Source organism: Lycorma delicatula, chromosome 2 (assembly GCF_047948215.1).
Source record: "Lycorma delicatula isolate Av1 chromosome 2, ASM4794821v1, whole genome shotgun sequence".
In the NCBI taxonomy this organism is placed as follows: domain Eukaryota; kingdom Metazoa; phylum Arthropoda; class Insecta; order Hemiptera; family Fulgoridae; genus Lycorma; species Lycorma delicatula.
The window spans coordinates 1678851-1696632 of NC_134456.1; the positions used below are offsets into that span (position 1 = coordinate 1678851).

The window sequence follows — 17782 nt, forward strand, 5'->3', positions numbered from 1 at the left end:
ATTTTTGTACATCAGGCAGAAATTTTGGAATGTAAGTGAAGGAAAAATTAAAGAAGTAATATTTGTTGGTCCTCAAATAAGAGAGTCGGTCAAAGATGATGTATTTAACTTGATGTTAAATAATGTAGAAACTGCAGCTTGGGCTTCATTTAAAGATGTTTGTAAAAATTTACTCGGAAAACAAAAATCCGACAATTACGACGATATTGTTATCAACTTTTTATTTCATACAGAGCTATGGGATGTAATATGTCTTTGAAAATACATTTCCTCCACTCACATCTGGATTTTTTCTTGACAACTCAGAGACGAAAAATGATGAACATTTCCACAAAGACATTTCGGTGATGGAAAGCCGCTATAAAGGGAAATGGAATACTAACATGCTAGCCGATTACTGTTGGACATTATTGTGGGATGTGCCCGAGGCTATTTATAAAAGAGAAGCATATAACAAAGGTATGGCCATGCAGAATTATAAATTTTACAGATTTTAACTATGTTTTTCCTTAATTTTTTTTTTAAGCATAAATTAATTAAAACTAAGAGTTATAAAAAAAATTGTGTTTATAGATCTGTAATGTATACAAAAAAGTAATTCAAGAAATGGTATCACACATTAAAAAAAAATTTTTTTGTCAATCAGCATTATCATAATACATAAAATGATTCCTAGCAAATGATCAGCGAAATCCAGAACATAACCATCGAGTTATTTATATAATATATTTTTAAAAATCTTGTCTGATTATTTCACGAACATATTTTTTTATGTTAATTGTTTGTTTTTTTTGGGGGGAAAAATTTAATATTTTATAAATACATACAAAATAACTTTGGAGTAAATTTTTATAAAGTTAGTAAAAGAAAATTAGTTTTCTTCATTTCTTATTTACATTACTGATACGTTTGGATTAAAGAGGTTCAGATAACTCCAAGTTCATTATAACTTAAAAAACATATGTACTCACATCTTCCTGAAGTCCTTCTGACATATTGGAATATTCTTACATCAAACAATAATAGCTCAAGCCAAGAAAACAATAAACATGATGTTGCTAGTCCTACTCCACTATTAGCATGTTTACTATCAGACCACTGCAATACAAAGATTTTAAATGTAAAACGCAACATAATGAATAGTATCTTACAAAATATTTCAATCGGTAAATAAAACAATCATTTTAATTTACTGCACTTGTAATAATATTAATATCTATCAAATGCAATCTAGTAACAACATTCTTAAACTTAAAAGCAAGGATAGAGAGGCCTGAAGGAACTGTTTTTCTCCACAGCCTCTTAGGATTTCTTATATAAATATTTTACAAAACAGTCTGGAGAACAGTCATGGCCCTTATCCTTAATGACTCTGTTCATAGGTCTCTTTGATAAGAAATGTAAAATGACTCATTTTCTTTCATTAAGACTCCTAAAATAATTCAATAACATTACCTTGATAAATTCAACTGCAATTTTCTAAAGATTCAGAGGCAAAAATGTAGTAATACTTATTTATATTGCAATAAATACATTTATTAAATTAGTAATTAAAAAAAAATTCCTCCAGAAATGAACCGGTGCATAAATTGCATTGTTTCATAACAAAAAAAAAGATAAATTAATCTGCTATTTGATATTATCTGACCCAGTTTTCTCATAGCCGTAATGCATGTAAAGGACTGCAGATAAAAGAGGCATATTCACAGTTACTTCTACTGAGAGTAATGATGTTCACTAAACAGCCAGCCTCTATAGTAACAAGGAGAAGGTACTCCTTGGAGAATGTTATATCAACAACATTTTAGTGGGTTTAGAATACTGATACGCAACCATATACCAGGTGTGTAAATATGAAACTGGAATTTGTCTATTAATGGTCCTAGCTGTCAATGTAGTTACCGTCAAACCACATCATTGGCATCATATTCTTGACAGTTGACAAAGCTTTTCAACTCACAACAATACAAGTTTCATACAACAGCATAGTATTAATAGCATTGAACATGTCGAGTTTTGTACCTACAAACTACGATTTGCGGACAGTATTGATTTTCTGTTACCATTCAAAGAAAACTGCTGCAGAATCGCATCGAATGCTTGTCGAAGCTTACAGTGAGCATGCTCTTGGTAAATCACAGTGCTTTGAGTGGTTTAAAAAATTCAAAAGTGTAATTTTAAAAGAACACCAAAAAGGTTTGAAGACAGTTTATTGCAAGCATTGTTGGATGAGGATGATGCTCAAACGCAACAACTCACGGATTAATTAAATGCAACACGAGAAGCTGTCTCCATACGTCTGAAAGCCATGGGATAGATCCAGAAGATGGGAAAATGGGTTCCACATGAACTGAATGAAGGACAGCAAGAAAACTGAAAAACCACTTGTGAAACGCTACTTGCTAGGTACAAAAAAAAAGTCCTTTCTCCATCAAATTGTGACAGGCGATAAAGAGTGGATATATTTTGAGAATCCTAAGTGTAAAAGATCATGGGTAACTCCAGGTGAACCACTGATATCAATTTCAAGGCCAAATCGCTATGGAAAGAAGACAATGCTCTGTGTTTGGTGTGATTAGAAGGGTGTGATCTATTATGAGTTGCTAAAACCTGGTGAAACCATTAATACTGAACGCTACCGACAACAAATGATCAATTTCAATCAAGCAATGCATGAAAAATGACCAGAATATCAAAAAAGACAACACAAAACGATTTTACTTCATGATTAATGCACCATCACACACAGTAAAATCGGTCAAGAAAACGATTGAGGCGTTCAGTTGGGAAATACTTTTGCATGCGGCTTACTCAACAGACTTAGCTCCATCCGAATACTGTTTATTTGCATCGATGGGACACGCACTGCTGAGCAGCGCTTCACTTCTTATAAAAATATATGGTAAAAATATATATATAAAAATATATATATTCTTATAAATATGGTTTCATATTTACACACCTGGTATTTGACTAAGTGTATAACACAACATAAAAGCAACATTATTTTAAGAAAAAATGACTATTCTTTTTAGCAAAGATTATATATTCATAGGCATAAATATGAGGTGTGATTGGAAGGTTTTTAAGACTAGTTTGTAATTTCAAATAGCAGTATTTATAGGCTATTGTGATAAAGCTCCTTCAAAGTAGACCCCTTCTGATTGTTGAACCCACAGATTCAACAGTGTTTCCACTTTTGGAAGCATTTCTGGAAATTTTCTTTCTGAGTGTTACAAAACCCTCTCTCTATTTGCTTGGATATCTTTAATCGAGTTAAATTGGTTCTCTTTCAGCAAATTTTCAATTTTGGAAAAGTTAAAGTTGGCAGGGGGTAAATCAGAGGAATAGGAGGGTTGCAGAAGCACAGGAATTTGAGATTTGGCTGCAAATTCCACGATTGAGAATGCACGATGAGCCAGTGCATTGTCGTAATGGAAGATCCAATTCTTGTCTCATCATAGTGCAGACTTTTTCTTCCACACATTTTCATGTAAATACTGAAAATTCAGTATTTAGTTCTGGTTGACTGTATGTCTCTTATGGACAAATTTATAATAATGCATGATACCTGTGGAATCAAAGATAACCACTAATATTGTCTTCCCATTTAAACAACTTTGTCGTGTTTTTTCAGTACTGGTGAATTTGAACCAACCCCACTGTGAAGATTGTGCCTTTATTTCTGGATCATACCCATAAATATCCATTATTTACCTGTGACTACCGTATTTATAAAATGTGAGTCAGTCTTGGCCCGATTAATCACGTCTTGGAACACTGTCATTTCTGTTGGTCTTACGACTTCAAATGAAATTCATATGAATTTCAAGGACACTCGATGGATGTTCAAAATTCAATCATCTGCCACCTTCCAAATTGTAAGCCTACAGTCAGAGCACACTAAATTGCAAATTTTGACATTGTTTTCATTGATTTTTGAAGTGGAAGACCAGCCAGACCGGGGGTCATCTTTCAGACTGATTAGCAACCATGTTTGAATCTGTTGAACAAGCGGCTCAGATTTATCCCCAAAATAAATTTTTAAGAGTTCAAAGTCTCCCAAGCTGATTTTCCAGTTTTCAAACAAAATTTGACACAAATTCTGTTTGTCTCATACAACAATGTTCTGTTTTTTCACCCATTTTGCAAAATCCACTACGAACCAAAAATAAATCTTCAATCACCAGGATATAACTCTCTACTTAAAGATATCGTGGTGATCTTTTCAGGATGTTTCAAGGGCAAAACAAAGCTTCTCCTTTCACAGCCACAGACAAACCTATTCACTCCAACTGAACACTGGTGGCACCTCAAATATAGATAAGTATACTTTTTTTTTTTTTAAATATGTGTCTACATGATTCATACTTATGGGCGCCAAACTACAGTATGATCATTTTTGTATCATGAAAACTCATTTAACTTTCTGAGGGAGCACCAAGATATGATATTATACCTCGGAGGGGAATAAACACAATCATATTAAATATTTAATAACAATAAGAAGCTTAGAGTTTTATTTGGATGATTCACAGCAAAACAGCTCAGTTTGATTTGGTGGCAAATAAAATGAATCTGATCCTCCAATGAGAATTTATCACCTAATAAAACATACAGAAATTTCACATATGTGCAAAGTGAATATAATTTCACATATTTTTTATCATTATTGAGAATTCTACCCACACAATTGCAAATATTACATCTACCTGAGAAGCACAATGGGACAGTTTTATCCATGTTTAAAGTACAATCTATTAAATGTATAATGTTTAAACTTTTAACAAACAATTTTCAAATCCTTAAAATAATTATCTTCATGCTAGATACAGTTGTGTTACCAGTGAAAATGGTTACCAATAAATGGTCAAGATTCCAAATTAAATTATTGATAAATAATAATAAGAACAAGGGACAAAAGACAATCTGTCATTAATACAGGGTGTTTCATAATGTTCTTAGGAGTTACAAAAATTCAGTACAAAAAAAGTATTTCACTTCCCTAAATGAAAGTTGTACAAGGTGATGCAGGGACTCAAACAGTTTTTGTTAAAATCTATTAATGTTCAATATGTGCTCCTCTGTGACAGGCACACATCAACACGAAAGTCTAGCTCTTGCCAAACTCGTTCTAACATGTCATTTTCGATAAGAGTTGATTGCGTTGATTATGCAATCCTTTCGCTCAGCGATATCGTGCAGCATTGGTGGGATAAACACCTTACCTTTCATGTATCCCCAGAGAAAGAAATCACATGGCGTGAGGTCTGATGATCTTGGTGGTTACAGCATAATGTGTTGGTCTTCTTCAGATGCACGTCCTATCCAGTGCCGAGGTAATGTTGTGTTAAGGTACTGTCAAACCTTGTTATGAAAATGGGCAGGACAACCATCTTGCTGGAAAATGAAGTCGTTGAGTAGCTGAGGCATAAGCCATAATTGTAACATATCCAGGTATATCATGCCGGTTACTGTCGTTTCCATAAAAAAGAACAGCCCATACACCACCTCACGAGAGATCGCACAAAAAACGTTTACTTTCGGAGAATCCCGAATGTGTTCCACATAAGCGTGTGGGTTTTCAGTTCCCCAAACTCACACGTTATGACGGTTTACTTTGCCGCTAATATGGAAAGTAGCTTCATCGCTGAAAATTATCTTGTTTAGAAAACCTTCATCTAACAACATCTTTTCCTGTAACTAAACAAAAACCGAGCCTATGTGTTTTATCTCCAACAAAAAGACTATGGATTAATTGAAGACGGTACGGTTTGCATAATAAACGTTTACAGAAAACTCTCCACACTGTTGTTTTCGGAATTCCTAATTCTCTGCCTGCAGCCGCAGTCGATTTTGACGGGCTGCGAATGAAACGTGCACGCACACGTTTGACATTGACTTCTGAGGTTGATGGACGACCAGTTGATTTTCGCTTGCAGAAGCAACCACTTTCACTGAATTATTTATACCATGCACGAATTGAATTGTCACTTGGTGGCCCCTTATGAAATTTCAACCGAAACGCACGTTGCACAGAAATTTGCACTGACTTTGACAAGTGAAATTCTAACACACAAAACGACTTCTTGCTTCCCATGGCAACCGTTTTCTCTACTGTTGACGCCTAACGAGCAAATAGTTTACTAACTGCCTAGTATATGTGGAAAAACCTATTTGAAGTACTCTTTCGTACAGTACTTGTTTTATTCTTATGAATGAAATAGCTTTTTGTTAATGAATTTTTGAAACTCAGAAGAACATTATGAAACGCCCTGTACAATACACATAATAGTAGAACTAAACAATCTGATGTGGATACAACATAACTTCCTTGTATGCCTATTAAATTACATAAACACATTTTTTTTTTTAAATGAAAAGTAAATAAAATTTTATTTCATTAATGACTTCTATTTTTTAAATTTTTTTATTGAATTACTATTATTTAAATGAAGAGGTATTGCGACAAATAGATGAAGAAAGGAGCATTTGGAAAAATATAGTTAAAAGAAGAGACAGACTTATAGGCCACATACTAAGGCATCCTGGAATAGTCGCTTTAATATTGGAAGGACAGGTAGAAGGAAAAAATTGTGTAGGCAGGCCACGTTTGGAATATGTAAAACAAATTGTTAGGAATGTAGGATGTATAGGGTATACTGAAAAGAAACGACTAGCACTAGATAGGGAATCTTGGAGCTGCATCAAACCAGTCAAATGACTGAAGACAAAAAAAAAAAAAAAAAAATATTTATCATAAAATTTGTTTACAATAAGGGGTTAATAATTATTAATAAATCAATATATTTAAATTAAAAAAAAAAGTTAAAAAAAAAGGGTGATAAGCCTTCCCCTTGTAAGATCCAAATATTTCATTAATTAAACTTTTATTTGGCTATAGCTCTGAAACCAATGAAAATAAGTACCACTTATGAGATATCATTGAAAAGTTCTCAATGAGGGCTTATTACTACAATTAAGAAAAAGTCAAAAATTCAAATTCAAACACTTTTTGTCCAGTCAATTGCAATCAAAATGGGAGGTGCATAACCAGATGTTACAATAGTCCTAAATCCAAAATTTCAACATCCTATGGCTAATCGTTTTTGAGTTATGTGAGATACATATGTATGTACAATGTCACACCGAAATTTGTCAAAATGGATTCAGGGATGGTCAAAGTGGATATTTCTGTTGAAATCTGAAAAACTGACATTTTTTACGATCACAATACTTCCTTTACTTCGTACAAGGAAGTTAAAAAGAAAAAAAAATGCTTATTGTTGAAACCGGGTATAAGACAATTTTTTTTAAATATTTAAACACAAACATCAACAAACCAATAAATTAATGAAATTTAATCTCTTGTTCATGATGATCCAATATAATTCAAATGAAATGATTACAAATCTATTACTTATACAAATAGTGGTGTCTGTGACTATCTTACCATTCTTACTTTCTTTAAATGTTTAGCCTCTGGAACTACCGCAAGTGTTACTTCAGAGTATGATAAATATGAATGTAAATGAACTATGTATCTTGCTCAGACTCAGGTCAACCATTCCTGAGATGTGTGGTGTTAATTGAAACCCAACCACCAAAGAACACCGATATCCATGATCCAGTATTCAAATCTGTATAAAAATACCTGCCTTAATTAGGATTTGAATCTTAGAACTCTTGACTTCAAAATCAGTTGATTTGTGTGACGAGTTCACCACTAGATTAACTCGGTGTTTTGTGATTATCTTACCTAAGGCACTTTAACGTAAAAGTAATAATAATAATAACAGTAAAAATAATACTAAACTTGTGAATTAAAACAATAAAACACTTACATCAACAAACAGTGATTTATGAAAAACAAATGCTGTTGTTATGATGGTACCTATCTGTAAAAAAAAAAAATTATTTTAGTATGTTATTGAAATAGGATAATATATTTTACAAAACTGTTAAAAACAATGTTTTTAATAATTCACATAGGCAAATAAATGCAATACCATAATAAAAAGCAAGGAACTTGCAACATTCAGTAATAATTTCATTATTTTTATTTTCAAAATGCTAGATATCAGTGTACATTTCCAAACTATTGCAAAAGATGCATTGGTATTTATACACTGCATTGGTATTAAAAGAATGCAGGTGATTGCATCACCTGCAATATTCAGTTTCAAGTTCAAATAAGATGCAATTGTTTTTATTTAGAAATAATGTTAACACGGCTAGCTGCTACTTTTAATATTAGGATTCTAACAAACTAATGAATGAGAAAGTCAATATAATGGCACTTAAAACTGCAGACTTGAATTTGTCACAGCAAGGAAGTATTAAAATAGATGTTTCAGTACACATATACGAGGTGTGATAAAAAAATACGGTGAATAATTTTTTATTAAAAAAAGTAATAAGGTTACATAGAATTTGATTTAATCTCCTTCAAAGTACTGTCCTTGACTAGCAATGCACTTATCCAAATGTTGACTCCATGACTGGAGGCATTTCTGGAAGGCGTCTTTCGGAAGGGCTTTCAGCTGCTCGGTCGTGGCCCTCTCAATGACATCAATGTTGTCAAAACGTTTTCCTTTAAGCACAGTTTTAATTTTTGGGAAGAGCCAAAAGTCGCATGGTGCTAAATCTGGCGAGTATGGCGGATGTGGACAGACAGGAACACTTTTTTCGGCCAAAAACTCGCGAATCAGAAGCGAGGTGTGACATGGCGCGTTGTCGTGGTGAAGAAGGAAGCCATTGGTCCATTTTTCTGGTTGCTTTCTTCGTACGTCGTTTCGCAAACATTGCAGTACACCCTTATAAAATTCAGAGTTTACAGTTGTTCCCCTTGGAACGAACTCTGATCGCACTATGCCCTCACTATCGAAAAAAAAACAAGCATGACCTTGATGTTGGATTTTGACTGACGTGCCTTTTTAGGGCGAGGAGATGAACTGGTTTTCCATTGGGAACTCTGCATTTTGATCTCAGGATCATAGCCATAAACCCAACTTTCATCTCCAGTTACAATTTTGGCCATGAGGTCCAGATCTGCATGAAGACAACCCTTCAACTCCGTGCAAATTGACACACGACTTTCCTTCTGTTCATCACTCAAAAGTCTGGGAACAAATTTTGCACTCACTCGTCTCATTTGCAATTCATTAGTTAAAATGCTTTGAACGGATCCGTACGAGATGTTAAGGTCTTCCGATAGCTCTCGAATAGTCATTCGCCTGTTTGAACAAACCATTTTTTCCACTTTTTGCACATTTTCAACTGAGGTCCCGCACGCTGCTTGTCTTCAACAGACTCATTTCCGTTTTTAAATCGGTCATACCACTTGTACACAGTCTTCAGAGTTACCACATTATCGCCGTACACCGATTCTAAAATTTCGTGAGCTTCTTTGGCACTCTTTTGCAACTTAAAACAAAACTTAATGCGTTGTTCAAAATCCATGTTGCGCGACAGACACGATAAACACAACCTCACTCTAGCGGCTCTGGCAGCTGACTGGCAACCCCGAACGTGTTACAACTTGTCCCTGGCTGTCTCAGTTGATCATGCTATTGGACAAATTACAGCATATGGATATAGCGTCGGCAGTTGCCGCTATAAAAATTCATTCACTGTTTTTTTTTTATCACACCTCGTACATGTATAAAGTACATGAGATATAAGACACATTAAGACACTTACATACAGGTAATGAATGTAAATATATAACTTGACAATATATATATATAATGTAAAGTTGCATGCATTTTAATATTATAAACAAGTGATTCCCCAAGTGTGCACTTCAATGCCATGGGAAGACAACTTCCTCATAGGAGCACCGCAAAATATTACATAATCTTATTTATATTTTCGATTCAATGTTATAGAATTTGTTCAATTATATTTTTTTATGATCTAAATTCCATTTTATTTATTTATCTAACCCTTGCAAAAAAATGATTGGTTATTTTGCAAAGTGTACTTGCTAAATTCTGGAAAAAAGCATTGGAAATCATTTTATAAACTATTAAAAAAAATTTTAGAACCAACCAATAAAAACACACAAAATTAGCTATTTAGCTAATTTTCTTTAATTTCAATATTATCAGAAGAAAGTAATTAAAAAAATATGTTTTCAAACAATCAATTTTTATCAATCAAATGAGACTTCCACTAACTTCATAGCATGTCTTAATCCTTTTCTTTTCTTTTTCCTGTTTAGCCTCCAGTAATTACCTTTCAGATAATACTTCAAAGGTGAATGAGGATGATATATAAATGAAGTGTATTCATGTACAGTTTCAGTTCGACCATTTCTGAGATGTGTGGTTAATTGAAAACCAACCACCAAAGAACGGTATTCACGATCTAGTATTCAAATCTGTGTAAAAATAACTGACTTTACTAGGACTTGAATGCTAGAACTCTCAACTTCCAAATCAGCCAATTTGGGAAGACGTGTTCACCACTAGACCAACCCGGTGGGTTAGCATGCCTGAATCCCTTCAGGCATTAAATGCTTTCTGTATTCTTTACATAACGTAAAATTTTGCTACCATTTAAAATAAAGTAGCAAATTTTAATTCTCCCTAAAAAAGTTTTTCTTTTTTTTTTTTAGATTTTTGTCTTCAAAATGTTTAACCCCCAAAAAAAAATTAAGTAAAATTCTTATATCAACCATTTGAAAGACACACAAATTATCAGTTTAAATAAAAATAATAATGCCTGTCAAATACATCCATTTTAAAACTACAATCTTTTTTCTTTGTTTAATGTTGAGCAAATTTTATGAAAAGTCTAATTATTAAAAAATACTTTCCGGTGAATACCCACCATTACTGGAACAGTTAAAAGTTTACTTAGATACTTCTGAACACAAACATTACACAATTCAGGGAACTAGAAGGAATTTTCTTTAAAAAAAAATTCCAGAACCCATCCTACGTGGTTCTTTAGTATCTAATTAAACCAAGGTAAAATATATTTTTTAACACAAAATTAATAATGTGTTGCACCCATCCTGAATAAAAATGCCTCATCTCCTAGTAATTGACGATTGAGAAGAGCAACCTGCTCACTATTTGATAATATTCTTGAAGCATTCTTCTAGGTGACTAGTTTGTCTTGTTCCTGATCCTCTACGGGCAAATTATTTCTTTTTTACTATTAAGGGCTTTTTATGATTGCTACTTTCCCAGATTTTCTGTGGATTTTGGCTAGGTACCCACTGGATCTGTGTTAAGGACGTACATATATAAATATAATTAAACCCATAAAATTATTGTATCCTTGACATTTATATGTTTAGTTAGAAGCAGATGTGCTTACAGCCGGAGCCCATCTAGTAACTTTAATTCCTAAAATTAATTTTGTTGGGGAATACAAAAAGCCCAATAAATGACTGAATGACTGAGGAGCTTACTGGATAAAGCTGGACTCCTAATTCTACAAACAATCAGCATACTTTCATTACAAAGAATGAACTTTCAGTTAACTTATTACTTGATTCATTTTAAAACAGTGCAACCCCGCTATAATGCGGATACAATTATAACAAATATAGTACGATGTCCTCCTCAAAAAAACTATTATCACGTATTAAAAAAAATCTTTCTTTTAAGGGGTATATAGAAACGCGTTTAACTATGTATACGTACTTAGTAATAAACTGAACAGAATATTTATTCTGTTACTAAATGTATTAGTACTTATGTAAGTACTAATACTTAGTAAGTACTTAATAAGTTACTATTAGTTTACTTAATAAGTTTACTTAATAAGTACTATTAGTACTTATTTAAGTAAAAAATTTAAGTAAAATTTGTTAACAAACACAGAAAACTTGCATGCACACAATAACATTGACTGCCAAAATACATTTTCAAAGAAGATAAAACACTTACTGTATGTGGTAGCAGTATCAGAATTTACCTGGATTGTCAGCTAATAAAATAATTAAAATTTTTCATTAAAATTTTAATACAAAATAAATCTTCTATCACATGATTCAAACTAATTTCTTATCTATATGTTCAGATTTTATTTCCATAATGAAAATTTTATTTAAGTTATTTTTACATTAAAATTCTAAAGCATTATCTTCACTGTAAAAAAGTAGATCAAACTTGCATTGATTTTTAAGTCTGTATTTAACTCTCTCTACAATCTTATTATAGTGACAAAAACTGTCGGTTTTTTGAAACCATTATAGCAAGATTTCATTGAACTAAAATTGTTGTACTGGAAAAAATTCAGCGGCCAAACATTGATTACCTTTAAATTGCTACCTACATTAAATAAATTTCATTTCTTAAAATTCCAAGGATAAATCTGAAATTTTTTATTCTATAAAAGATCACTGCTGTTTACTAATTTAGCTTCTTTTCATAAATTTTATAAGGAATGAAGTAACATTCAATATATGAATTAGTCATAATGATATTTCATGTAGTAGCCTCATACTATAATAAAACTTATTAAAATATTTTAATATCTGTTAAATAAATAGCTAATATTAATTTAAACTGCTATCTATAAATATATATATATACCAAGTGTGTAAATATTAAACCGGAATTTTTGTGTGGAAAATACATATTTATTGTATGAAAATTATAAAAAAAATTTTATTTGAAATATTGTTCAACGCTAGTTATACAATTTTCCCATCTCTCTGAAAATTTATGAATGCCATGCCAAAAAAACTGTTGTTCTTTTGAGGCAAACCAGTCAATTATATTCGTACATTTTCATAAGAAGTAAAACACTGCTCAGCAAGTGCGTGTCTCATCGATGCAAAATAGTAATCAGATGAAGCCAAGCCTGTTGAGTAAGCCACATGCGAAAGTATGTTCCAACTAAACGCCTCAATCGTTTCCTTGACCGATTTTGCTGTGTGTGATGGTGCATTATCATAAAGCAAAATCACTTTGTGTTGCCTTTTTTGATATTCTGGTCGTTTTTCACGCAATGCTTGATTCAAATCGATCGTTTGTTGTCAGTAGCGTTCAGTATTAACAGTTTCACCAGGTTTTAACAGCTCATAACAGATCCCACCAAACACAGAGCATTGTCTTCTTTCCTTAGCGATTTGGCCTTGAAATCGACGGTTCACCTGGAGTTACCCATGATCTTTTACACTTAGGATTCTCAAAATATATCCACTCTTTATCGCCTGTCACAATTTGATGGAGAAAGGACTTTTTTTTGTACCTAGCAAGTAGCGTTTCACAAGTGGTTTTTCAGTTTTCACGCTGTCTTTCATTCAGTTCATGTGGAATCCATTTTCCCATCTTCTGGATCTTTCCCATGGCTTTGAAATGTATGGAGACAGCTTTTCATGTTACATTTAATTGATCCGCAAGTTGTTGTTGCATTTGAGCGTCATCCTCATCCAACAATGCTTGCTCTATTCACTGTCTTCAAACATTTTTGGTGGTCTTCCATGTTCTTCATTTCTCACATCAAAATCGCCATTTTGATTTTTTTTTAAAACCACTCAAAGCACTGTACCAACAGCATGCTCACTGTAAGCTTCGACAAGCATTCGATGCTATTCAGCAGCAGTTTTCTTTAAATGGTAACAGAAAATCTATGCTGTCTGCAAATCATTGTTTGTAGGTTCAAAACTCAACATGTTCAATGCTAATTAAGCCTATGCTGTTGTATAAAACTTCTATTGTTATGAGATGAAAATCTGTGTCACTGTCAAAGAAAGAAAATGGCACCAATGATGTGGTCTGACAGTAACTGCATTGTCAGCTAGGGCCATCTATGGGCAAATTCTGGTTTCATATTTACACATCTTGTACGTATGTGTATATATATATATATATATATAAAACAAATTTCATATATATGCCTACATGAAAAAAAAAATTATAAGTATACACCCAAAACTAAAACAAAAAGTATTCTCATAACTAATTAAATAAGATAAGAGTGTACATACATACTTACAAAAACCAAAATTCCAAATCTTTCTGGCTTTACATTTATATAAAACCATAGTATAGTACAGCGTAAACACTGACACGCCTGAAAAATATTAAAGAAAAACTTAATAATAAGTTCACCAAATACAGTACCATACAAATTAATTGCTTATTTATTGATCCATTTAACATTAAAGGACATCATTAAAAGTCCTGGCGAAAAACGATTGGTCGTTATCATCGCCCGGAAAATAAATAAATAAATAAAAGTAATTACAACTTAAAACTACTATCACAGGAAGCAAAATCCATAATGGGTGTAAAAGGTCCATTCTCGGATAACAAAAACACTAACATGTAACTTAAAACTACGTTAAAAACTATCATATTAAAAATAAATAAAACTTAAAACTAAAAAAGGACATAAAACTTAAAACTATTATGTTTAAAGTCTTACAACTAATATCACAAAAATTTACAACTAATATCACAAAAAATTTACAACTAATATCACAGAAATCTTACAACTAATATCACAGACGAATTTAAAATACATAAAAAAAAAACAAAAAAAAATATATATATATATATATAAAAAAAAAAAAATTCCGATAGGGAGTGTAAAAGGCTCGCTACTCGGATAGGAAAAACAATACATAGGACTAGAGTAATTAAATTTTTTGTATTAACCCTATAGTACGCAAAAACAGAAACATCCGGTTTAAAACCTCTTTATCATTACACAAGATACCACGGATGTTTCTGGGTAGTTTAAATTTACGACGCAATGCCGCATAACATATGCAGTCCACGAGTATGTGGCGCACAGTCACGCGGCAGTTGCATCGTGCGCATAGAGGTGGTTGTCCTCTTGTAAACAGGTACTCGTGTGTGACCCTCGTGTGTCCTATCCGCAATCGACAGAGAACTACTTCCTCACGCCGGGGTTTTCTGTATGAGGAGTCCCATGGTAACACAGAATCTTTAATCTGACGGAGTTTATTATCAACGGTAGCCGTCCACCTTGCCACCTTGCTCTTAATAATTGTTTTACATAGTTAATGAAATCAGAAGTAGCAACTCGGGTGGTGAAAGGAGGCTGGTTACATGCTTCTTTGGCAGCGGAATCTGCATGTTCATTACCTGGAATCCCTACGTGGCTAGGGACCCAGCAAAAACTTAATTCTGTGTTGCGATTATTCAACTCAGCGATTGCGTTGTAAATTTCAATGACGATAGGATGTTTGGAATAAAAGTTTTTTTAGGCTTGGAGAGCACTACACGAGTCACTGCAAATAAGAATTTTTCGATATTTAGGGTTAATGATGTTTAGAGCCTTATTTATAGCGTATAGTTCAGCGGTAAACACACTCGTAATACCGAGTAGACCAAACATATAAGTTCTCTCGTTGACAACAAATGCACACCCAACTGTATCGTTTTGTTTCGATCCATCAGTGTATACAACCGCGTCTGGTTTCATCTTGGAGAGAACACACTGAAACATTTGCTGAAAGACAATAGATGGTGTTGATTGTTTATTGTATTTTTGTTTATTGTTTATTGTACTTTATATTTTTAAATCTGCAATATCTTGGGACAACCTATTACAACCATTCAGACTGGTTGAGAAACATTCAGGGCAATAGTATAAAAAGTTCTTCTTACTCCATATATCACCAACTTTCAGAATAGAGATAGCATTTGTAAAAAGAGAATAATGATTCAATATGTAAATTCATGCTTCCAATTTTGAACATAAAAATTATGTTACATATAAATTACAATTGTAGGAATGTTGTAGGTAAATTCAATGAAATTTATCGTTCATAAGCATTACTACGAAATTAATTTGCATGGAGGGAATGATTACACTTGTGACCAGTATCCCAGCTAAAAATTGAAGTTTGGCTAAATTTATGGTGTAACATAACATTTTTTTACACCAAAAAAGACTATCCTGTAATGCAAGTTAATTTTATATTGCTATGAAAATAATTTTAAGGTTAAATATTATTTAAGTTTTTATAGTAAATAAGATTCCCTGATATGAAAAGCCTAAAATAGTTTTTTTCATGCCTTAATCAAAAGAAACAGTAATCTAATAATTTAATTATTTAAACCTCCATTAAAAAAAAATCACAAACTGAATTAGATATATATTACAGATTGTTCAAGCCAAGCTGCCACACATCCACATATTCAATTTTAAAGTAAAATATTTAATTTCTTACACTTTTTTTTTTTACCACTTAAGAGCAACCAGTAACCGCTTAGAAGACGTTACTTCGGTCGATCCCAACTGACGTGGCTTAAGACTAGCCACCCCTTTGTGCAGCTTGAAGTTGCTCCTGATGGGGTCCCTCTTGGATCATTAAGACATCACGACATCCCTTCAGGTTAACATGGTGACTCCCCCCAAGAGGGCTACCCTTCCCTTTCCTATCACTTAGTCTGGGTCCGGTTATGCAACCCACGCATACCACCCTCCCCTGAATCGCACGCCCACCTCACAAACCTCGAGGGTCCTCAATGCGTCATCAGAACGTCCCAATCCAGCCATCTGCTGGACCCGAACACCCTCAGTAAAGAGGCTGCCTCCCTGGCCCTGCACGTGTCCACGATTCAACCCTGCGGCGACAGAATCTTTTTCGCCAGTTCCCCCTGAATTTCTTACACTTCCCTGTGAATGTCTTTTCAACCTAGAAATTGGCAATGTTTATAAATTAAAGAAATTTAGTCATTTCTTTGTATTAAATATATAGTGTTACCACATATACGCCTAATTTAATATCGGCAGAGGAACACTGTAGCAATTCAGATGTGGCTGGGGCACAGTATATGTATGGGAGGGTACAAGCATCACTCCCGCCGCACAGTCTCCCACCAAAGCGGCGCTGCAGCCCCACCATTCTCAGGCCCCAATAAAAAAGTGTGCACGATAGTGAATTTTCAATTCATCGTCGACCACCACCTAGAGAAGACCAAAAAGATGGAAGAAGACAGAAGTTCCCTGGCCACCTCAACGTGGGACCTCCCAGTGGACGCCAATATCCCCACCGGAGCAGCAGGCCTAGCCGGCCTGCCTAGGGAGCTGCTGGATGTGGACACTACCTTCCTGCTCCCAATCGCGGGGCTTCAATCGCCCTGGCTGCCAGAATCAGCAGCAGGAGCCGGCCCAGCATGGGATCGCTCAGGGAGAACCCCCTCGGCCATGCCGGCAAAGGACGACCGATGCCAACCTCACACTGCAGGGCTCTGGGGGTCACCACTGCCGCACTGTAGTGGGGACCCAACTGAAGCCGAGGGGAAGTCCAATCTCATTTCAATGGACAAGCCGCAACACCCCGACTTTGTTGGAGACCAGCTTCTGAACCCAACAGCTCTTCTCAGAGCTACTGCAAAAAACTTTTCTTTTCAGGGCCACCACAAGGTTATGAATCACAAGCTGTCGAAGCCATTCGACGGCTCTTTTCAGGGCTATCATAATGTTATTAAGTGCCATGTGTCGTTGAAGCCATTCAACGACAACATAAATAGTTCATTATAATTTGCATGAACAATTAGCTGTGAAAAAGATCTGTTCCAAAGAAATGCAAAATCTGTTTCCATCATAACAGGTGACAAAACTTGGTTATATACATACTAGCCGGAAACTAAGCAACAATCAACTTTTTGGGTGTTCCAAGATGAACCGAATCCATCAGAAGTCGTTCTTTCACAAAGCACTTCAAAAAAATGATAGCTTGTTTCTTTCGTTATACTGGACATGTAATAACCTTTGCTTTGGAGGATTGAAGAACAGTTTTAATGCTAAATGATATATCACAATTTGTTCGCAAGAC

General features: G+C 34.0%; 1 protein-coding gene across 6 annotated transcripts in view; it reads right to left on the reverse strand.

Moving 5' to 3' along the window:
* Nucleotides 1-17782, reverse strand: part of LOC142320410 (stAR-related lipid transfer protein 3-like) — a 207669-nt gene that overhangs the window by 51372 nt on the left and 138515 nt on the right. For 5 of the 6 annotated variants that reach the window (XM_075358120.1, XM_075358117.1, XM_075358118.1 and 2 more), the window contains 3 exons: nucleotides 13963-14040; nucleotides 7845-7898; nucleotides 972-1098 (listed from right to left, as the gene is read on the reverse strand). In XM_075358120.1, coding sequence (XP_075214235.1) covers nucleotides 972-1098; nucleotides 7845-7898; nucleotides 13963-14040 — 259 coding nt within the window. The remainder of the gene's footprint in view (nucleotides 1-971; nucleotides 1099-7844; nucleotides 7899-13962; nucleotides 14041-17782) is intronic. The other variant, XM_075358122.1, reaches the window with a different exon arrangement.